The 22,850-nt window shown below is 45.8% G+C and overlaps 1 protein-coding gene across 4 annotated transcripts; it reads left to right on the top strand.

Annotated features, from left to right (window-relative positions):
* Window positions 1–5,071: 5,071 nt before the first annotated feature.
* Window positions 5,072–22,174, top strand: ZNF598 (zinc finger protein 598, E3 ubiquitin ligase). 4 transcript variants are annotated; one of them, XM_083799930.1, is made up of 13 exons: window positions 5,072–5,418; window positions 8,134–8,246; window positions 9,648–9,777; window positions 11,921–12,132; window positions 12,709–12,926; window positions 13,529–13,646; window positions 14,084–14,125; window positions 14,704–14,879; window positions 16,105–16,174; window positions 16,841–17,604; window positions 18,518–18,653; window positions 19,467–19,611; window positions 19,880–22,174. In XM_083799930.1, exons 1-13 carry the CDS (start codon window positions 5,209–5,211, stop codon window positions 20,225–20,227), a joined length of 2,682 nt encoding a protein of 893 aa, XP_083656056.1. In that variant the 5' UTR covers window positions 5,072–5,208; the 3' UTR covers window positions 20,228–22,174. The 4 variants fall into 4 exon arrangements, with proteins under 4 accessions (XP_083656056.1, XP_083656055.1, XP_083656058.1 ...); XM_083799929.1 differs by having other exon boundaries at window positions 5,077–5,418; window positions 16,102–16,174; XM_083799932.1 differs by lacking the exon at window positions 14,084–14,125 and having other exon boundaries at window positions 5,078–5,418.
* Window positions 22,175–22,850: the final 676 nt, after the last annotated feature.

Consider the following 22,850-nt stretch of genomic DNA (forward strand, 5'->3'; position numbering starts at 1 on the left):
AGCTCCCAGCTGCGCTCCCGGAGCCAGCGGCTGTTTGCTGTGCGACCCTCCACCTTCGGAGCCTGCCCAGTGTAAAAGGGGGGTGCAAATACATTCCAGTCTGAAAAAGCACACCTAGACCTCCAGGCATTTGCCAGGGCTGACCGGGGGCTGGCGGCTGGGGCTGGGTCATGGCTCAGCTTCCTGAGCACCACCGAAGCCCCCGCACTGCCTGGTCCCGCGGCCCTGCGAGCTCTGCTCCTCACTGCAGGCAGGAGGCAGCTCGGCGCTGCCTTTGCTTTGCTTCTGTCCGTTTACGTTAGCTGCCTTAATGTTATTTGAAAGCCGAGAGCTCTCTCGAGGCCCTCTTCCTGTTCTGGGAATTTGCACATTGGCTCTTCACCTTGAAAGCTTAATGCCGCTTCTTCCCCCTGCTGTTTCTTTGAATTCCCGTCGAGGTACTGTGCTTTCTGTTAGCTGCACTTAGTGTGCTCTCATCCTCCAACATGCAGTTGCTAAAGAAAACTCTATCACTAGGCTAATGCTTACGAATGCCTTAAAATACAACTCTGCTTCCCAGCATGTACCTCTATTTATGCTTTAAGGATAGCTCCCCTCCCTGCTCATCCTCTCCCTCTTTAAGGAACCACCGCTTTTCAGAAAAGCTTGTAGCACTAAATTATGTTTTTTTTCTCACATTTAGAATTTGGAGGAAAATTCCCTGGTGAAATCTGAAATCTTACAAAGTGCGTTGTGCCTATTGGCAAATGGAGAGGCTGAAGCCTTCGTATGCCTGTGCAACTGATCTTGTAGAAAGAAAAACAAGCTTCCGTTAAAACAGGTGAACAACCGGTGTGATTAATAATTGCAGGCTGGGATATTTTTTAAATGTGGGAAAATAACAGGCCACCTTTCTTCCAGTCTCACAGACACAGCCGTTGGTATGTTTGATCCAAAACTGAGACTAAAAAGTGGCCAAACCCCACTGACACCTGCGCACCTTGAAATGCTGCAAAACTGGTTCCAGCGTGCACGGCCTGACAAGAGGGGACGTCTTGGAGGAAGGCAACGCGGTGTGCTTGGGACAAACAATGCTGATTTTATAATAGCATAAAATGATTAGAAAAATGCACGGGTCTCCAAAGACTATGGACGTTCAGGGCTGTACATTTAGGCCTGCCTCGAAGTGAGGAAGCTGCACAGCTTGCAGCCCAGCTGGACAGAGGAGCCCGGTGTTGCCCCCTGCTCATACAAAGCTTCAGCTTCCACCTCCAGGCCCTGCAGACACAGAAGCCAGCACCCTGCAAGGGCAGGGTGGCTGCTGACCCTGCCCCGCCGCGCTGCCAGGCGCTGCTGGCCGCAGGACGAGGTGACAGCAGAGGCTGGGCCACTGCTGACGCTGGACCGCTGCCACTGGCACGCTCCGGGACAAAGCACAGGGAGAAACACAGACCCAGCTACCTCCTTTGCAGCTAAACAGAGTGCCTGAGACTTTAAAAATATATTAAGCTCTGAGAAAATTGTCACTTTTAACAGAAACTTTGTCAAACGAAAGCGTATCTCGCTACTATGCACTAAGTATCTTCACTGCAAATGAACCGCATCCACCTCAAGCTGTGAGTGTGAAATTAATCTAAAGGCATAACCTTTAGGTCTACATTTTGGCAGTATTTTAGTGCTAAATTATAAATATTTGATCTGATGCTCTTCTGAGTAAAATGGATTTGAAAAAATCTATGAAGAAAACTCATCCGCAGAGTTATCAATTATTCCAAAGTATATTTATTGCTGATTAAATGACTTGAAGAGTGCCTTTTTCTTCTGAGATTATCATGTAATATTTAGCAATTAAACATGGAAATTAACTACCACTAGCATCATTATTAATCCTTTATCTTGGGACAAAAACATTGCCATCTTGACAACACATAGAACTAAGTACCAACCAAGAAATGATACACCGAAGCCTAGTTAATTATATATGATTATATTTCTTTATAGTTTTGGGTCACACTTAGTGATGAGATCCAGACTCCATTTGCAATCCAGAGAGAAATAAAACAGCATCCTTAAGTCATCAGCGAAGAATGATTCAATCCATTGAAAGAGTATTATAAAAACCTCTTTGCACTGTGAAATAAATTAATCTACACCCATGACTCACACACACTGGCAGTATGATTTTTCAGAATGACAATGAGTTGAAAACCAACTTTGGAGAAAAGACCGAGTATCAGCTTTTTAGCAATTCTCCGACTTGCTGAAGGTCCAGACATCAAGAAAGCAGTAGCATCTTCTGCAATAATAGTGAAATGGCACGGATAATTTTTTTTCTTACATTTTACAACATCACGCAGGGTTGTTCAGACCTGCTGTTTGGCAGTGTCATGGAGCAAGGACCGGAGGCATGAGTTAAGGAGACCTAACCTCTGCCGAAGGCTGCATCGGCAGCGTGCCAGAAGCACGTGGACCGGGTTTGTTTTAATCATCAGACGGTTACTTGTAGAGGACAGTCTGGATCTGGCCTCCCATCTTGCACTGGAAGGATTAATAACCTTACATGCTCTTTGTTCAAAATAAACTTCCTGGATCCACTTTAAAGTTGAGGACTTTGTGAGACTGCAAAGTCCGACTCCTAGGAAAAAAAAAAACAACCTTTTGAGCTTGCGTTGCTGATGGAAGTTTAGCTTCTCAGCAAAGGGACACGAAACCATCAGCAGTTCCTTCTCCATACTGATTATAGTAACTATCATCTGAGAAGCAGAAAATGCCCCAGCTGACGATTTGCCAGGGCTGCTGCCTGCAAGCCGCCGTGGCACCCTGGAAAAGAGCCAGGTGCTTCCTTTCACCAGGAACATCACGCAGGCCGCTGATGGGAAAAGCACGCTTGTAGGGCCGCAGTTCGCAGGATTCGCTCAGCGCTCCGGGCCTGCGGGAAGCGGTGCCTCAGGTCTGCTCCTACCCACAAAACTGAGACCCTTGGGGTGAAATCTGTAAAGTACAAAGTCCGGTTCTGGCCAGTTGCTTTGTCGCAATGTTCATTGTGATGAGTAATGTCACTTTTAAGGCTAATTATGCAGGTATATTTATTATCCTATGCTCAGCCATGGCGCTGGGGTACTTGCGTAATTTCACAGACGAGTGACACTTAAGACAGCACATTACTGTCAGCAGCCTCCATCTCATTTCATGCTAATTGCTCTCCAAAATTGTGTGATGCAGTTTTGACACAAAAACATTTTCAACAGTATCATTAATTCCGAGGGGGGGGTACATTTCCTGAAGTAATTGCAGCCAACATCCTCAGTCATTCCTAATTATTTAATATAGCCCCACCCAAACACACTTTAATGTTGATTACCAAAAAGACATGTATTATCTACTCTCCACTGTGAAGTGTGATAAATGGGTCTCTCTGGGAGAAAGTAAATATTACCTGTTGTATCCAGAAACCCCAAATATTGAATTACTTAGTTTATCTGCTTTCCAAAATACTTATCTAATCTATTACTTTATTTATTCTACTGCAGATGTTCTTAAATGCTGATGGTTTTGGACTAAATAACATCAGGACACATTTTAACGAACTCGCTATGTTTTTTGTCCTAAAATAATTGTTTATGCATCACAGAAATGAAGACCCTCTTTTAACCCAAATGACAAGGAATTCAGTGAAAAGAAAGCAGATCTGAATGATGGAAGTGCTGCTCGTCCAGTCTTCCAGCTAGCGGTGTCGCACGAGAGTAGGTCCTAAGAATTTATGGTACATTTTAATGTGTAATTTAATGTGGTTTATTATCATTTCCCTTGCTAGAAAACTGACTTTATTTTGGGATGTTTTTTTCTTTACGAGTTGTCATATCGTGCCACCAAGTAACCCGAGCATCCATTGACCGGCTTCGCTGAGGCATCGCGTGTCCCGGAACCGTTCCTCAGCCGCCCTCCGACACCAGCTCTGCAGGGCACGGGAGGAGCCCAGGAAAACCGGGCCATTTTGTCATTTCTAGGACAGATGGCAGCCTCTGACTCAGGGGATAGGACTCCAGGAATGTTTGCTGATCGGGGTGACGTGATGCTCATCTGGTGACACACGCGGTGATGTGGCAGAGCCAGCGCCTCACGCCACGACCTCGGAGTTTCTTGAGAGTTGTTTAGCTAGATCTAGCAGCCAAGGTCCCGCGTTTGAAAGGGATCTGCTCTCATTTTTAACGAGTGGAAAGGAAAGTGACCCCGGATAGGTCATTTTGTGGGAATCCAGATTAAGGAAAAGTCGGGAGATACAGAAGTTGGAAGAACTGTTTGTGCGGGTGCCCTGCGCTGCACGCAGACAGTTTTTATGGTTTCCGAGCTGCCTTCCAGAGGAACATGGCTGCTGAGCCGGCCGCTCTGCGCGCTCCTGGAGCACCCCCTTCTGTCTGAGGCGCCGCAGCTCTGTCTGTGACACGCAGACATATGTAAAATACGGGATCGGCCCCCAAAGCAGGGGCAGGAGCTGCGTTTCGCTACCGAACCACCCGACGCGCCGCGTGCCGGTACCGGGGGCCGAGCGCTGCGGTACCACACGGCCCGGCAGCGGCGGCGCCCTGTGAGGCGGTGTAACGCGTGTCGGTGCGGACATGCCCCGTTCGTGTGCTAGCGTACGCAATTATGATTTCCCACAGTGTTTCGGCTGCATTTTTAACGTTTTTCGCTTGTTTTTGTGGTGTCTTTGCGCCACTGACGCCCGCTTTGCCACCGGCCGTGTGACAGGGCCGGGCCGGGCCGGGGCAGGGCTGAGGCCTCCCGCGTCCCTCACGGCGCTGCCCCCGGCCGGGGGAAGCCAAACCCCCGCCGCAGGCCCCGGGGCGCCGAGGGCCCGCCGCCGGGTGCCGGTAGCGGCCGGCGCGGAGCAGCGAGATGCGGCCAGAGGGGGGGTGTAAGGGCCCGGCCGGGGCGGCGCTCTGCCCCTCCTTCTCTATGGTCGGAGCTGGCGGACGCGCGTGACGTCACGCGGCGTGGCGCCGCGGGCCGCCCTCGGAGGGTAATGGTTGGGGGGGGGGGGGCGGTGACGCGGCGCTCTAGGCGGAGTCTCTACGGCCAGCCTGGGCGGGCGCCGCTCTCTATGGTCGGCCGCCGGCCAGAGCGTCGTCAGCGGCGGGCCGGGCCGGGCGGCGCTCTAGGCCGCGTCTCGGTGGCGCGGGCGGTTGCTAGGCGGAGCGGGGCCTAGGCCGCGGCGGGGTGGGCGCCGCCATGGCGGCCTCGGGGCCGGGCCCGGCTTCGGCTTCTTCGGGCTGCGGCGCGGCGGGGCCGGCGGAGGGGCCGTGCGTGCTGTGCTGCGGGGAGCTCGACGTGGTGGCGCTGGGCCGCTGCGACCACCCCATCTGCTACCGCTGCTCCGTGCGGATGCGGGCGCTGTGCGGCGTGCGGTACTGCGCCGTGTGCCGCGAGGAGCTGCGCCAGGTCGGCACCGCCGCGGGGCTGAGAGACGGGGGACGGGGACGGGGACGGGCCCCGCCGAGGGCTCGGGGCCGGGCGCTGCCCCCGGCCGGGTTCCGGGGGCTCGGGGAGGGTTGGGGCTCCGAGCTCAGGGCCTTCGCCCCGCGGTTCCCGTCCGGGTCCTGCTGGCGTGAGAGCCCGGGTGTGGGGGTGCTCCGTGAGCAGCCCCCCCCCCCCGGTGCCGCTTCTCCGCCGGGGGGTGTTGTGGCACGGGACCCCCTGGCAGGGCTTTGGGGAAGTGGCCCCGAGTCGGTGGTTTCACTGCGGGGATGGAGCGGGGGGTCTGGTGCCAGTAGGGGCCGGGCGAAGAAACTTTGTTCAGGGGTGTTGGGAGAGACAAATACTCGTGTCTGAACTGATGTGAAAAAAGAAAAGCTTTTAGAGGAGAAGGCTTTTAGAAGAAAAGAAAGAAAACCTCTTAGAAGAAAAGAATTGTTGCTAGCATTGTGCGAGAAATCACACTGAGGGGGTTCAGGAAATGAAGTAAAATAAGTCTGCCAGGGGAGCTCTTCCTCTCCCCTGTGACAAAAGGAGACACCCCTCTTCCCCCCCCACTAATTCTGGTTACTTTGGCTGCTTTTCGTGTTGTTCAAGTAGTTTGGAGGGACTGAAGATCCCTGAGGCTGCACGCTCAAGATCCTCAGACTTTGTGGAGGCCAGAAATGTTGATGTGTTTTTTTTAAGCTGACCTCAGTAGCGCATGAGTAGCCTCTGTGTAGAGAAAGATAGAAATTTAAGTGATTTTTGTCTCTGATCATCCTCTGGGGAGCTGCTGCTCTGCCTCTGCTGTGTTTTCGGAGAAGCCAACTGTGATGTTGCTCTTCTGCCTTAACGCTGCTTGTCTTAGGGTCACAGATGGACTGTTAATCTTGAGGTCTTCCCAGGTTTGTAATAATCGCTGCGTTATGTGGCCTGAACTTTGGTTCATAAGCCATCTTTTTCTCTCATGTGTTAACTGTTAAAAGCGATCCTTCTGTTAGAGTTGCCCGAGAGGTCCTTCCTAATGGCTGGGCTCTTTTTCCCCTCATCTTTAAGCGGTGCCGTAATGCTGCTCTGTGTGTGCACCCGTCTGCCCCAAGGAAAGAAAAAGGATTCTGGGGGCCATGAACCGCATCCGGACTGTCCTTAAACGAACTGGTCCTATAAGTAGGATCTAACACAGGGTCTCTTCATTTGCATGGTGTGTGTGGAATTAGAAGAGGCAAGGACAGCTCTGCCAGACCTCAGCTGGTGCTGTACTGATCCCTGTAGATTGACCTGGTAAGTGCCACATCCAGAGGAAATGGAAATAGCTCCGAAGATGGCTGGCACCACGGAGCAGGATGGAGGAGAAAGCAGGATATACTTGTTATGGTAATGTGTGCTCTCAGTGGTGCGTAATTGCTGTGCTGGAGTTAGGAAGGATTACTTGACCTGGAAAGCAACCCTGACATATACTTGGATGGGGCGTGGGGGATCAGTCGGTGTGTTTACTTCGCGTTGTATTGAACTCCTGTGATAAAATCTGCTTTGCTGTGACCCATTCCTCTGTTCCAAAATGCGCTTCAGGTTGAGGTGAAATGTCTAGAGAGCTTTACTGAAACTATTTTTTTTAAACAGCTGAAGTTAGGCATTTATCCAACAGACTTAGACTTGTATTCTCTTTATTTTAAGCTTGGTATTTCAGAGAGGTGTGTGTGTCTGTGCATATATAAAAAACACTTTGGTTAACTTAATAGTAGCCTGGCTGTAAAGAAAGCTTTAAAAAAGAACATGCACACAACTTGCTCCAAGGTATTTCAGCACAACAGGGGTAGAGGAGTGACTTAACACGACTGAACTGCACGTGTAGTATATAATGGAATTCTTTTATTAAGGCTGTAAGCATTTCCAGAGTTATTGTATTTGCGGTGACTGCTCAGGACGATTAGCATATTTGTGTCTTAGCCTTCCTGAGCTGCCGCAGGGAATTCCAGCTGTTCCATCAGTATTGCTGCCCCACCAGCACTTCCCAAAGTGGGGGGGTGCTGTAGCACACCGAGGGGCACGAGACTTCTCAGGAAGGACGCAGCACTGCCGGTGGCTGCGCTGTGCCGCCCAGGGTGCAGGGCGGTCACCGGGAGCAGCCAGGTTCCCTTGGAAGGGGTACAAATACTTTGGGAAGGGAGCTAGCGTTCTGTTTCTCACTTTCCAGGTGAGACAGGAAAGAAGCAGCCGTGGTTTCCCAGTCAGGCTCTGAGTGCTGCCACTTCTCACTATCAGGCTCTAAGTCTGGGTGGTCTGCTGCCAGGAGGCAGCTGAGCGTGGGGCTCTGGACAGACACTTGCTGCAGAATGGGTTGAATTGCTGGCAGATATTTACTCTCAGCGTGGTTGCGGTAGCAAAGCATCATAAAAGAGTCTCCTAACCCAGTTCAAAATCCAAAGACCAGGCTGGTCCCACCCCCCTCCGCCTGGTGCTCCTGCTGGAGGTTGATAAGCAGCCGTCACGCTGCTTTGCTGACAGTCTTTGCTGACAGTCATGGGGGCAGTAGCTGGTGGTGACGAGCAGCTGGGCCTGGCACGGCTCGGGGCGTGTTGTCCAAGCCTTAGGCTATGAGGAGGTCCCTGACAAAGTTTGTGCTGAGGAGCCGGTCTGTAATCCCAACGGCCGTGCAGCCCACGTGTTCCCTGTCTGATTCCCGCGTTGTGTTGCCCACAGGTTGTCTTCGGACGGAAGCTTACGTCCTTCTCAACAATAGCACTTAACCAGTTGCAGCATGAGAAGAAATATGACATTTATTTTATGGATGCAGAGGTTTATGCGCTGTACAGGTAAGCGCCGGCATTCCTTTCTGTAACGTATCCCTAAAACACATGTTCTTATCTGCGTTACGTGGCCGGAAACGCATGCTCTAATAGAGCAGCGTGGTTTTGTTTGATGGAAGTGGTGGCTGCCGTGCTGCGCGCGTTACTCACCGGGCAGCGCAGGTGGCTTTGGTGGGATGAGGAGCTGGAGCGGCACGGTTGGCACGAGCTCTCAGTACCATGGTCATCAAAGAGAGCAGCTCCTCAAACCCTGGAGTGTTAGGTTTACAGAAGCATAATACAGGAGTGTTGCTCTGTCAAGAAAAGTTGCTTTTTGCTTCTTTACCAGCAGCAAACTTGCTGGAAGGCTTTTAATTCCTTGTATGGCTGCCCTGTAAATTAGTAAAGGCAAAATTACTATGATAATGTTATTTATTCCTGTGTTGCGTAAGGACTACTCAAAATCATTTGTATACTACATCAGATGAAAAGAAGAGCGTCCTCTTCTTCCTTCAAAGGTGTTAGTTCTAAATGGGAGAGAAGAAGGTGAAGTAAAAAAAAAAACGGGGTAAAAGTGTGACATCAGCATCGTGTTCTAAAAATACTTTTTATAACACGCTTATTAGGAAGCTTTAAGTTTAGTTAAGACCACTTAAAAGGAAAGAAGAGCAAAAAAAAAAAAAGGTGAAACCATGTAGGCAGTGGTACCTTTTTCTTGGAGAGTCACATATTTTATCTAATCTAACCTGATTGGGGCTAAAAATGCAGCTTTGCTGATACATTTATAATTTTGTGTGACTTCCAATTTACGGAATTGGGCAATGGGCTTTAGCGAGCAGAAGCAGTTGGAAATGTTCTGATTAATTATACACCAGCTCTGGGAATTGCTTTTGATGATCTGATTTCTGGAGAGCTGCTGAGATTGCCGTTCTGGGGGCAGAAATAAGTGCGCGTGATTGGGGTCTCCTGCTGAGACCAGTGCTCCGCCTTCAGCTCCGGTTGGGAAGCATTGGAGTTACTTCTTTTCCTCCTTTTCCATTACAGTTTTTTATGTCCCCCCCATATACTTTGGTTTCTGCAGTAGAAAGCAAAATTAAACTAGATGTGAACCTTGCATGCATCAGCTGAGCCTTCAGTAAGCCGGGGGTTGTTGCACGGACATGTTCCAGTCCACGTGCAAACGGTGCACTGCTGGAGTATTTCCTAGCAACTGTTTGGCTCCTTTCTTGTACTAATTTGGTTCTGTCCTGTTCCTGACAGATGACAAAGTGTTCTTGGAGTAAGCAGGACGCTAACCTCGTTGCAAATTGCTGGGGGAGCTATAAAAATGCGGATTCTGCTACTGACAGAACATTTGGTTTTGATAAAGGTAGCGGGTTGCTGAGAGGGAATCGGATAATATTTAGTAAATCTTTCTTTGTCCCTTAGGAAGTTGCTGCAGCATGAATGCTTTTTGTGTCCGGATCTGAAGCCATTCAACACGTTTGCAGATCTGGAACAGCACATGAGAAAGCAGCATGAACTCTTCTGTTGCAAGCTCTGTGTTAAACACTTAAAGGTGAGCTGGTTCTGTGTCCTGGCGTGGGAAGGAGGGCTGAGTCCTTACGTGACCTGCAGGGTACCTGGGGAGGTGGGAAGAAGGGGGTGGCTGAACAGCGCCAGTTTGCTTTTTAAGTTTCTTCTGTCTGCCTGCAGCCAGGCCAGTTGCTTCCTTTTAACTCTGCCTTCTTTCATAAACTGATTAATGAAAGAGGCCTGAAGGTTCTGAATGGATTATGTTTTAAATTAAACCCGACCATGTTAATAACCTTCTGAGGTTAGCTCCTCCCCCGCAGTGTATGTAAATAACAAACCCTAACTGTCTGATAGGAAGTTAGTCCTGAGCTGTAGGCACTACAGCTGTAACTAGAGATTTGGTATCTATTGAGACCCGTGATGACTTTACAAGCTGTAACTCAGAAAATATTGGTGCCAGTTCAGAAGGCAGAGTGTATCATGGCAGGATGGATTTCTCTCTCAGATCAGAGACAACATAGCATTTACAGTTGACTCATGGACAGGATGAGAGTCCATCTTGCTGGTTTAATGAACTATAATTATATTTCATTATCTTGTTTATTTGTTCAGAGCAAATTTCCTGTATCTTGTTGATTTGATTGGAAAATGAAATTTAACTGTTGTCTGCAATTGAGGTCCACCGTGTTTGATGTACACACGTACAAAATGACCGAGGCTGTTTTAAAATGTGTTTTACAACCTGGTAAAGATAAAGCAGTTACTGGAAAGCTGAGTTGTCTGCCTGTACTGGGTCTTAAAGCTCCACATCTTGCTATCACCATCATTGTCCTTTTTTCTTAGCCCACCCAAATTTCCCTTAGACCAGCTGCTGTTATGCCAGTCAGGCAATGCTTTTTCCAGTCTGAAAGTCAGAATTCCACCTTTCCCTAGAGCTGGTGTGTTTTCCTGTGTCTGAATAGCATGTCAGACAAAATCAGCAGCCGCTGTTAAATGAGTGCTAGGACTGCTAACCTCTGTGTCTAGTAGTCGTCAGCATTGTGTATTGCTGTAGGAGGGAATTTAATTCATGAGCGCGGTTTTTTAGAACTCGATACACATGATTTTGTACGTGTTTGTTTTCTCTGAAACCAATCGAGTATCAGCTTAGAGGAATGCACTTATATGGTGTCACAGCTGGTTTATGCCAGTTGAACTGTAGGTTATTGCCAAAAGGGGCAAGATCCAGAAGTGGTCGGGGTTGAGATGAATGAATACCTATGCATCTTTTTTGCAGAGTTAGCTTTCACTGAAATAATTTGATTCTCATTCCTGTGGTCATGCAACCAATAGTGCTAATTCAAGGGAAGTGAGCTGGAGAGGCCAACACAACTTCTTTTGGTTGCAGCATCCTTTGAACTCTGGTTAAGAGGTGTTTCCACAGTCAGCCTAAGTAGCCATCACTAAAGCTTGTTTATCATCATCTCTCCCAAAGACGTCACAAACTATAGTAGAATTTGTTGGCTTTTAATTTCAGAATACTGCAGGCACGTTTTTATTTCGGAGGAAGGTTCCATGTGGGCTGCAAAGAAGTTCTTAAACTCGTAGAAGCTTTGGTCAGTCAACCCTAGCTAAGCCAAGCGAGCCTTTTCCTGGAATAAGTTACGCCTCCTTGTTGAGGAGGCAAGAAATTAAGGATATTCTGTTCTCAAGGGTGTATTGATCTTTTTGGCATCTTCAGAACCCTTTCTACTAAAATAGCTTGTGTTAGTAGGGACAGAAGACTGCAGAATCTGTTCATTGAACTGTATCATCTGTATGTAGCTATGTTGGGGTAGTTGCTGTCTGAGGAGCATTAAACAGTTCACTTCTCTTCCACTTTTTTTTTTGAGTCAGCATGCAAAATGCTGTACTTTCATTTAAAAAAAGTAGGCCTTTTTTCCAACAGAGGTTTAAAAGTTTGTTACATCATGTTAATACACACACTTGTGAAAGGAAAACAGTGAATTAGATCTGTTTCCAGTGTTTGAGGTGAGTGAAGTACAAGTGAGATGTAATTTCATTCAATCTCTTGAATTTTGGTTCCTAGTCACTGAAAATGTTAGGTGTCTGATGTCACATTGCATCTTTCTAAAGAAATCTTTGACTCCTGCAAGTGAGTAAGTTGTGTGAGCCTAGCTTATTCCATTTTATATGTATTTCTTCAGATTTTTACGTACGAACGGAAATGGTATACTCGTAAGGACCTTGCTCGCCATCGAATCCATGGAGATCCAGATGACACCTCTCATCGTGGGCATCCCCTGTGTAAATTCTGTGACGAGCGTTATTTGGATAATGATGAGTTACTGAAACATCTAAGACGAGATCATTATTTTTGTCACTTCTGTGACTCTGATGGTGCTCAGGAATACTACAGGTTTGTGAAAGTTTAATTTCTCTTTCTGTAGCTTAAATTTTAGAGAAATTGTTTCGATCTGCTTTGAGTTTTTGTAAGAGTAGTGCTCGAAGACAGAGGGCAAGAATGTGTGAGCAGATTGGCTGTAGGCTCTCTTGTTCCTTAAACCAGTAGCTGCAGTAATTACTTTCTGTCTAGTTTGTGCTTTAAAGTCATCCTCATCCACATTAATGTTGGGTGTTAAGTTACATTTTGGAGCGTGACAGGCAGGCGTCTGCAGCAGTGTAGTGTGTTAACTAATACTCTGACATCTATGTGCAAAGCAGATAGAAGTAGATTTTCTTTTATGAAACACATGCCTTGCGTACAGTTGGATGTGACAAGTATCATCCAGTAGTTTCAGCTTAACGTCTGGGATTATGCATTAAGGTATGTGTCTAGGCTGCACAGAAATGGTTTCAGTTGGAAAACTTGCCTGGAGATAAAGACAAGCCTAGGCAGTTGGTTCTTTCTTTGCAAGATGGAGTAAAGAATAACCGTATGCCATTAGTAAAATGTGTTGGGAAAGTTGCAGCTCAGCCTCTTTTCTCTTTCCAGTGATTATGAATACCTTCGTGAACACTTCCGCGAAAAGCACTTCCTTTGCGAAGAGGGACGGTGCAGTACAGAACAGTTTACCCACGCTTTCCGCACAGAAATAGATTATAAAGCGCACAAAACAGCCTGCCACAGCAAGAACAGGGCCGAGGCCAGGCAGAACCGGCAGATAGACCTTCAGTTTACCTATGCTCCTAGGCACCAGAGGAGAACAGAAGGTAAGTGTGGCTGGGCCCTGAGCTACCTGATGTCATCTCAGAGTCTGCCTTGCTGTGAGCGAGGAGATGGAGCAGATGACCACCAGAGGTCTTTTCTTTCCTAAATTATTCAATGATTCTTTTCCTTCATGTGCGGATTCAGTTATGATAAATAATTTTAGTGAAACTAAACTTCTCCAACAGGTAATTACACGAATTACTTATATTACAGTTAGTATGAAGTAGCGATGAACGAGAAGCATGAGACCAGAGGAACATATCCGCTTAGGTGTGCTGAGATTGAGATACATACTTTTATTTTATTTAGAGAAATCTGCATAAAAATGAGATTACTCAAAACTCACATTGCAGGTTAAAATACGTGGAATCTATATACTGCAAAATATAGTTCAGTCATAGAATCATTTAGGTTGGAAAAGACTCTTAAGATCAAGTCCAACCATTAACGTAGCAGTCCTGGAGGCTACATACTACTTAATCATCAGAAGGAAATCAAGATAGGTTTCTGTGTACTAGTGTGTTTTTTGCTCCTTTTCAGGCATAGTGTGATGCCCAGATTAGAGAAATAACTTTAAGAATGATCAACCCTCCCTCCTGTTCAGGTGTTATAGGTGGAGAGGACTATGAGGAAGTTGACAGGTACAACAGGCAAGGAAGGTCAGGCAGATTGGGTGGCCGAGGAAGTCAGCAAAACAGAAGAGGCAGCTGGAGGTATAAGAGGTGAGTGGCAAAACATTTTGTGGATTTTACTGCTGCTTGATGCTGTTTCTTACTTAGTTATTAAGAGGCTTTTGGTGGACCGGCAGGAAGGAAGTGGGTACAAAATTTGGAAACTTTCATAGTGAATCCTTAGTTGAGAGCAGAACTAGTTTTCAGTCTTAGCCTGCATGCTGACTGGGTGCTTGATGAAAGTGTAACTGTTTTGTGCGAAGTTTAAGCTTTCTGGACTTGCCAAGGAAAATGAACACTGTAATCTTCAATGTGTGGGTTAACTAAAATCAGAAACCTAAATTAATTTCAGCAACTGTTTTTGTGCCAACTTTTAAAATAGGCTTTTCTGAAGTAAGTGATAAGTCTTTGCAGGTTTAATGGACTTTTTGGTCTGGGTAATCATGAAGTTCATGTTCTAAGGACCATGCTTTTCATTGAACAAACAGATCTCTGTGTGGCCAGACTGAATGCTTTGGAAAAAGAAGAGGGTTAAGTATTGAAATGAAAGTTTGCATTTATATGTCTATTCATTCACACAAGACCTGAGTGCTTTATACATACTGCACATCTATTTTTCTTCTTTTTCTCCCTGGAAAGTCAGCTGGTTCATTACTGGTAATTTCACCAGGGGAAAAAGTCCATCTCTAAACACTTTATGTGTTGGTGTCGCATGTGGATTGTGCATGTGTTGAGAGTTCATGACAAGCCATGTTTCAAAGAATTACTTTGGCCTACAAATAAGACGTTCATACATCTGAAAATGTGAGAGAGGTGTCCCCATGCATCTTTGGTACTGTCTCTCCCAGTTCACTCCAGTTGGTTTCTTCTGTCCTGGATTGTTGTCACCATGTAGAACTTGCAAATCCAGGGGTTAAATGTTGCCCATCTTACCAGCTGGTGTCAGGGTGTATCCCAGCAGTGGGTTTGTTTCAGCCTTCTCAGCAGGTGGCAGCACAAGGCCAGGGACTGTCAACAGACCTGACACCAGAGAGGTGAGAGCTGGAGTGAGACAAATGTGCTCAGTAATCCTTGCTGTTTGACCAAGAAAACCTGCCCTGTCCTGTAGGGAAGAAGAAGACAGAGATGTTGCAGCGGCGGTCAGGGCATCTGTAGCAGCAAAACGTCAGGAAGAGAAAAAACGGGTAGAAGAGGACAGCAGCAGTAGAGGTAAAAAGGAGGACCTGAGGGATTCAGAAGTATCCAGCTCCAAACGCGTTACAAAGTCTTCAAATGAAACTCCAGGTTAGTGCTGAACATGTTCTGCAGCTGCAGGGAAGCATGATGGTTCAGGAGATCGGGCTGGCAAAAGTGTGAATTGCCGTGCACTGTTCTCAAAAGCTGGGGGATATGGGGAGAGCTATGCAGAATCTTAATCTGACAGTTGTTTGTGTCAAAATGTGTCTGAGTGGGCTGGGGTTCTTGCAGCAGTTTATACATAAAATGGAGCAGGGTATAAATACGAAACGCAATTAACATACAACAGTATATATGGTGTTTTATCCAAAACTATCGTCTAAGGCTGCTGTTTTCTACTCTAGTGTGCAAAAACTGATTTATTGTGGTGCTTAAGCTGAGTGTTCCGTTTTTTTGTGAAGAAGTTGACCCCAGTAAAAGTTTGTAATGGGTCAAAGCAAACTTTTAATTGTTCCAAATGAGGTTTAGGGGCAAATAAAGACGATGCAGTTGTTTTGATATTGCTGTTGCTTCAGATCCCTTTTTCTCTGCCTTACTGCTTCTACAACAGGATTTGCACATAGTTTGTACGCTTTCATAATGAGCTGAGAGCTGCTGAGAGCTCTGGTTGGTTAATGGGTATAGCTCAGCTGGGGATGGGAGGCAAGGTTATCTCCTCCTGCTGCTAGCCCAGCTTTTGCTGCGTGTCAAAGCTGTTACCAATCTGTCCTTGAACTGCTGCAGTCCACAGCACTGCATTTTAAGGCAAATGCAAATTGGAAACGATTGATGTTTCGATGTAAACTGACTGCCCAGGAGCTGACTGCTGAGTAGTCTGGGCACCTGTGCAGCAGAGGTGTGATGAAAGCTCAGAGGAGCAGCTTTCCAAGTAAAGCATCAGCATACTCAGAGAATCCTAACCCTGTGCGGGCAGTTGAGTGCTAGCCCCTGGGAGAAGCATGGAGCAGGCAGCTGGGGGCATTGACATCTTAGTTTCTAGAGGATTTCCTCGCAGACATCTTAGCAGCCAACGTTTTGCTCATATTAAGTATCATGAGTTGTCCGTATGCTAAAGCCAGTACCCGGTGACATAATGGTGAATGTGGTTAATTGAAGGAAACAGTGATGCATGGACTTAAAATTTCCTTTTTGGAATGTCAGTTAATGACCTCATCAGCTGCTGAAAATAGGGCTTGTTAATACTGCTGTCATGTTCAGTGATAGCTTCCCTCTGAAATGAATGGATTTCAGTTGAAATATTTCTTTGCTCTTTTTGTCAAAACTCCAAAAGAAGCAGCTGCTAATGGTGCTTTAAGCCAAGATGACTTTCCAGCAATTGGTTCAGCAGTGGGACCTCTACAAGGGTAAGTTTGTTCACGGCTGCAGCGTTGAGAGCTGATGTAAAAACTCACGCGGGTTCTGTTTCTGTAGAAAATAATTTTACAGATCACTTAGACTTCAAGTGCTCCCCTTCCCCAGTTCCTATTCTGCTTCAGACTGTTTCTGTCTTAGTCGCCTGCATGAACAGCAGAGGCTGTTGCTTCAGTTCATGGCTTGACTTATTTATTTATTTATTTATTTAGTGCTGCGATTTCAGGGTAATTCCCAGTATTAATTCCAGACTTTTTTTTTTTTTTAACTCAGTAGCTTATCTTGAGGGAGCCATATGCTATAGGTTTTAAAACTCATCATCTCCTTAAATGGGTGGTAATTCAAATAGAATCTGTGCAGGACGTGGCAGCTAGAGTGCACCTCTGAACGTTGTGTGTATGGCCTGCTGGTCGAGGTAAGGTGTACTAAGACAGTACTGGTAATACAGCAAGGCTAGTGTGACTGCTTTGAAGAGACTCGTTCCAGACATGGTTTATAAGCCTGAGGGTAGTTACATCCTGTTAAGTTATGCCTGCTGTACCACCCTAAGTGGTAAGTTTGGGGAAGAGTGCAGTCAGGTGTGGAGCTTGTTCTGCCTGGTGGGGTTCTGCTGCCTCTGCACCGCTGGTGTAACTAGGTGTACTTGTCCTTTTTCACAGCTCTGCCCAGCTAGCAGCAGTTAAGCTTAAAGAAGAAGATTTCCCAAGCTTGTCATCCTCTGCTGCACCTACAATCTCTTCTGGGATGTCTTTGACATATACAGCGACTGCAAAGAAAACAGCTTTTCAAGAGGAGGATTTTCCAGCTCTGGTGTCCAAAATGAGGCCTAACAATAAAACAATAACTAACATCACATCTGCATGGAACAATGGTTCCAGTAAAAACGTGGTCAAAGCCATTAGCAGCCCGTGTGTAAATCAGATGGCCAAGAAAACATCCTCCTTGAATAGCACTAAAGGAAGTAAGAAGAGCAATAAACTCTGTCAGTCGGATGATGAAGACAATGGTAGTGGCTTGACAACCCAGGAGATCAGAAACACACCAACAATGTTTGATGTCTCATCCTTGCTGGCAGCTTCTACCTCACAAACTTTTACAAAAGTGAGCAAGAAAAAGAGGATGGGGGTTGAGAAGCAGAGACCATCATCCCCACACCTGTTACAGGAGACAGCGTTTCCCAAATCATCCGTTGAAAAGCTGCCAGAAGCAGAGCAGACACCAAACGCATCTTCTGCTCTTCACGCCCCTGACAGATCCACAACTGTCATGAATGGTCATTCGGAAAAATCGTTAGCAATCTGTAGTACACCCAAAGAGCCCCCTGGCCTTAAAAAGCCCACAGTGACTAACCAATGCCCTTTACCTCAGGAAGACTTCCCAGCACTTGGGAGCTCAGGATCAGCTCGAATGCCGCCACCACCAGGTGAGCACTGCAGGGCACAGTCAGCTTTGCTTGGCTGGAGCTTGGAGAAATGTGGCCAAAATTAAAAGGCAGTCTGGGAAACAGACAGTCCTGAATGTCCTCTGTAAAACAAGTCTGATTTGGTGGCAGTGTGAAGACACCTCTGCTCCTTGCATCTGCAGGTGTCTGTCTTTTGGGAGGGCCTCACAGATGAGCAGCCGATCTTTACGTGTCACTTTCTAATGAGCACAAAAGTGTAGGTAGTGTCTGGAAGCTCCCGTGGACAAAGGAAGTCCCTCTTTAGCTGTGATCTGTACCTGCTGATACCTGTCAGTTGGCTTCCTTGGTCAATTGTTCTGCATTTGCAGAGGTGCAGTGCCCTTACTTTTAGTGGTGCCATAATCCTGTAAAACTGGAGCAACATAGCAACAAATGTGACCTGCAGTGGTTTTAATGAAAGTGGCATCACATCAGGAGATGGCTTGCGTAGCTGCTTTGTTCTGTGCTGCTCCGCGGATAATTGTAGGTGAAGTACACTAGAACATGCGATGCCTAGTTCTGTTGTGACTTCTGGAGTGATTTCCGTTTGTTTTAACAATGTGAGTGTTTTACCATCAGGATTTGAGTGGGGTTGGGGTTGGTTTTTTTTTTTTTTTTTTGATTAGTGCCTTGTGAAAAATGAACTCGATAGTTTACCACTCTGTAGAGTAACATCAGCCACTCTGAAATGCTTCTTGACCTGACTGTAGGGGCAACGGATCTCTACCTCTTCAATTTTTTTAGGTTTATTCTGATATAGTGGCCTGTATTGTTGACTCGTAACTTCCTGGTGCTTCTGAGAGTACATCAGACCATTGGTGTTGATTACAGATGGTGGTACGTGGGTGCCACAGGTATGTGCTCTAATTGCCTGCCCATTTCTGCTTTCATTTAGGCTTTAACACTGTGGTGCTATTAAAGAGTCCTCCTCCGCCTCCAGGACTGTCCGTGCCTGTTAGTAAACCCCCTCCAGGTTTTGCTGTTATTCCAGCCGCCAATATCTCTGAACCCGTCACTACATCTTTGAAAGAGTAAGTAAAAGACCTTTCAGTTAGAGTAACTTCACACATTGTGTCTCAGATATGTCATAGGGCCTTCAGGTGAATCATGAAATATTGCGAGGGGATTATTGTTAAGCAGGTGCTGCACCAGAGGCCAGCCACGTAACGATTCCGCTGTGGAGTCCCATGGCCAGTCAGGAGACTCGTGTAAAAGCAGGCACAGGCATTGCTTGGATGCGAGTCTGGGGAAGTGAAAACATGCACGTTGGCAGCACAGCCAGTCTAGAGAAGAGAAGGTTTGGAAACAGATCTACAACAGCTACAACATATTTCTTATTCTTTCAGTTGATTCTGTCTGACTCCTAGAAGCAAGGTGCTGAAGCGTGCTTTTCTTGACAACCCCTAAATGCCTTTCTTCATTGCTCTGATCTTTCTAGTAGCTGGTCTCTGGCTGAGCCCTTCTGGGCTAGAGAGCTGAGATTATGAGAAACTGGGAAGGGAAAAATTTGTAGAAGTTGAATACCGATGTTTGTATTTATCTGTTCTGCTTTATTTGTGGCATGGTCTGTTGTCATGCCTTTTTGGTGAACCTTGCTTACAAAATCACTAGTCAAGGCTACGTTAAATTTGAATTTCATGTGTTCTGTCTAGGTAAAGCTGGAATCTGATCCAGTAATCCCACAGGATGCATTTCATCCCATCAAGATGGCTATATGCTGCTTATAGTAGTTGGGTGGCGGGGGGAGTGCATCCTATAGAAAAGAATAGCCATATAACATCTATCTTTTTATAACATGAAGCAGTATCAAATTCCTTTTTTTTTTTTTCCTCCCCCAAATGCAGGCCAAAATCTTGTCATGGGTCATACTTGATACCTGAAAACTTCCAGCAAAGGAATATCCAGCTAATACAATCCATTAAAGAATTTCTCCAAAGCGATGAGTCCAAGTTCAATAAATTTAAAACTCATTCTGGGCAATTCAGACAGGTGAGTGGGCAAGAACCTTCCCGTTCCTGAAATCTTCCTCTCTGTTCAGTTCATGCAGCGCATCTGTCACTGTTTGGTATTGGTGAGAGGGCTACACAGGTTTTCTTTTCCTCTGTGCTCCACTGTAGCTCTCTTGTAGTGCTAAGGTAGCAAAAAAAGCAGTGAGGATGATGTGGCCTGGGAGAAAGTGAGTCCATTTTTAGATGAATGGGACTTTTTTCTTTTTCTTTTTGAATTTCTAACTGTTCCAATTCTCTTTTCACTGAAGGGGCTGATTTCTGCAGCACAGTATTACAAAAGTTGCCGAGAACTCCTTGGGGATAATTTCAAGAAAATTTTTAATGAGTTGTTGGTGTTGTTGCCGGACACAGTTAAGCAACAAGAACTGCTTTCTGCTCACAATGATTTCAGAATCAAAGAAAAGCAAAGTTCAAACAAACCCAAAAAGAACAAAAAGCACGTTTGGCAAACGGACTCCAACTCTGATCTTGACTGCTGCATCTGCCCAACATGTAAGCAAGTACTAACTCAGCAGGACATTGTCACCCATAAAGCTTTGCATATTGAGGATGAGGAGTTCCCTTCCTTACAAGCAATCAGTAGAATCATAAGTTAGCTTTCCTGAAGACCAATAAAACAGTTTGTCTATGAATATGCACTTTTTGGAATGAGGTTTGACAGTGTAGTGTGGCTGAGAGCCGCTGCTGGCTGAGTACTCATACGCAGGTAACTGTTAGAGAGCCCTCTCAGTGCTGTTCATAAATAATGTGCAAAGGGATCACTGGACTGCACCGTAGCTAATTAACATCCAAAGTCTGAGCTTCCAAAATGCCTGAGTAGAATTAGGGCAAAATCGCAGGGTGGGCAGGTGGGGGCCACCTTTCTCCTGTAACGCAATAGCTGAGGAAATACTTTCTGATCTGACGACTGACAGGGGACACAATAGTGGAATATGCATCTGGTTTGGGTTTTTTCTTTCTCTTTTTGGGGGGCGGGGGGAGATTTTGAATCACTGAAATGAATGGAAGCAGCAGTGGCTTCCCTTATATTCTGATTTGTGTGCTATTTCTGTGACCACGGAAATCAAAGTAGTCAGGGGTGCAAAGATGCTGAAAAGGAAAAGATCCTACTCACCAATGAATGAGACCGTTTCAGTTGTGTGTCTATAAATATTGGGCTGCAGCAAAGAATAATCCTGTCTGAAAACGGAGTTAATTCTACTACTTGAAGAATTGGACTGATCGGTGTGGTTAGTTGAACCTGAGGTTTGAAGTTGCCTCTGACCTTTTATGTAACATGTTCTTTAAAGAAACTTATTTTGTAGCACTGCATGTAGAATCACGTTAAAGCTTTACTTCCTGTAAAGCACACTTCACAGTAATTTTATTTAATGACTGCCATGTTTCTAATTTCTTGGATGTATTAATGGTGGTAGTTCCAAGCAACAGCGTATTGGGACATTAAATGCTGCTGATCACTGACCATGTTTATCTGCAGTGCCTTTAAGTGCATTTATCTGTTTACAGTGGTCTACACTAACAAGGATAATTTGTTCAGACTGTATGGAGTGTTTACATCCTGCACCTCCCTTGGTGATATCGGTCTGCAGTAGCTTTGCTTATGTTGCTTGCCGTCTATGAATTGCACCTCTAGGAAATGGGAGTTGAATCTGTTCATCGTTTGAAGTGACTCCTCCAGCAGCAGCTCTGATGCGATGGAGTGACGAGACCTCCCTGCAGTGCACTTTCATGGCTATAATTGTCTGATTCTTGCCCATCCTTGCAGACCAGGTTTAGTTGTTTTAACATGTTGAAGTTAATTTATGTAATTTTTAAGTGACAAAATACTGCTTTTATATAAGCATTTATATGAACATGAGCTCAGACTATTACTAAAGAGCTAGTCCTGGCTACAGAAATTTTTTCTTGCCTTATACTTTTTATTTTTTGCTTGCTGTCAGGCTGCAAAGTGCTTTTGGTTTCTTTTCCAAATAATTAAGGCTGTTTTGAATACCTGAGCGTGTTGTATTCAGCACAGGGGACAGACTGCATGCCCTGAAACGGGGAGGGGAGGATCGTTTGGCTGCATGGCTGTTTATAAAATGCATGAATATATTGCAAGTAGTAATGCTTCCATGTTCCTGCTTCGAGTCGGGTTCCTCTCGAGCGGAGCCGGGCCTGATGCCCGTGACACTACCACGAACCACGACAGACCTGACTGCGCTGGCACTTGGGCGCTTCACTTTCGATGCCAGCTGCCCGTGCCACGTCCAGTCAGCAATGGATCTACAGCGTCAACTCTTTTTTTTTTTCCCCTGTATGTTCCTTTGGTTTGTAAAGTTCAGAGGAAACGAAATGCGTATACTCTCCAGGAGTTTCTTATGTCTTCCCTTTATTTTCAGTTAATTTCTTCTGTGTTAGCAGATCCGTAGTTCCCGCCTGGCAGGTTGAGAACTCCAAGTGCTGCTGTAAGCTTCCTCGAGGCGATTGATCTCTTTGGCCTGATGATGCAGTTCCCTTGTTCCCTGTGCTCACCTGGTTAAATAAAGTGTTACCAAATTTTTTCAGGCCGCTTCTTTTCATTTTAAACTCTTTATTGAAAATAAGTTGCGGTTGGTACACAGACACTGAAAATACATAATCACAGATTATTCTCTCAAAAGATATTTTTTATATATTTATATATATACAAAAGTTGTAAACATTTTTAACTTATTTTCATACACAGTCCACTTTATACTACAATGCACGTAAGATTAGTGACAACTGCAACTCTTTGAAGCGGTCTGCTTATACGGAGGTATCTGCAAAAAACTGAAATCTGCAAACCACATTTGGTATCAGTTTGTTATTAAAACTTGTAAAGAATCTGAGGTTTAAATGCATATTGCAACAAAATATAGGCAGCTGAACTTGGGTTTCAAGTCGATACAGTAAAGGCCTTTTCTGAGCCTCACTGGTGGTGGGGAGGGTCTTCTGACATACAGCTTCAAAATGCAATCGAGGAAAGTACTATGAATAAAACAGAGTGGAGCTACATCCATCTGCCGCACTTCAGGAAAACAAGGCGGAAAGGAAGTCTGCAAATATATACAGTAGCTTTTATAGAGAGAAATACTGATTCCACATAAGTAATGATGTGATTTTACTAATGAATAGACAATGACCGCAGTTGGTTTAATTCTGTTTAAATGATCTCATAGCTGCAGCAGGCAGAACGAAGAGCCAGCCATATGTGCT

This window comes from Anser anser (assembly GCF_964211835.1).
Source record: "Anser anser genome assembly, chromosome: 15".
Lineage (NCBI taxonomy): Eukaryota > Metazoa > Chordata > Aves > Anseriformes > Anatidae > Anser > Anser anser.

What these genes read in the sequence shown, in the direction of transcription:
- ZNF598 (XM_083799929.1), top strand. Translation starts at nt 5,209, where the DNA reads ATGGCGGCCTCGGGGCCGGGCCCGGCTTCGGCTTCTTCGGGCTGCGGC. An exon ending in TCTGTGTTAAACACTTAAAG is followed by an intron (nt 9,778 to 11,920) that starts GTGAGCTGGTTC and finishes GTATTTCTTCAG; the next exon opens with ATTTTTACGTACGAACGGAA. An exon ending in GGTGCTCAGGAATACTACAG is followed by an intron (nt 12,133 to 12,708) that starts GTTTGTGAAAGT and finishes TTCTCTTTCCAG; the next exon opens with TGATTATGAATACCTTCGTG.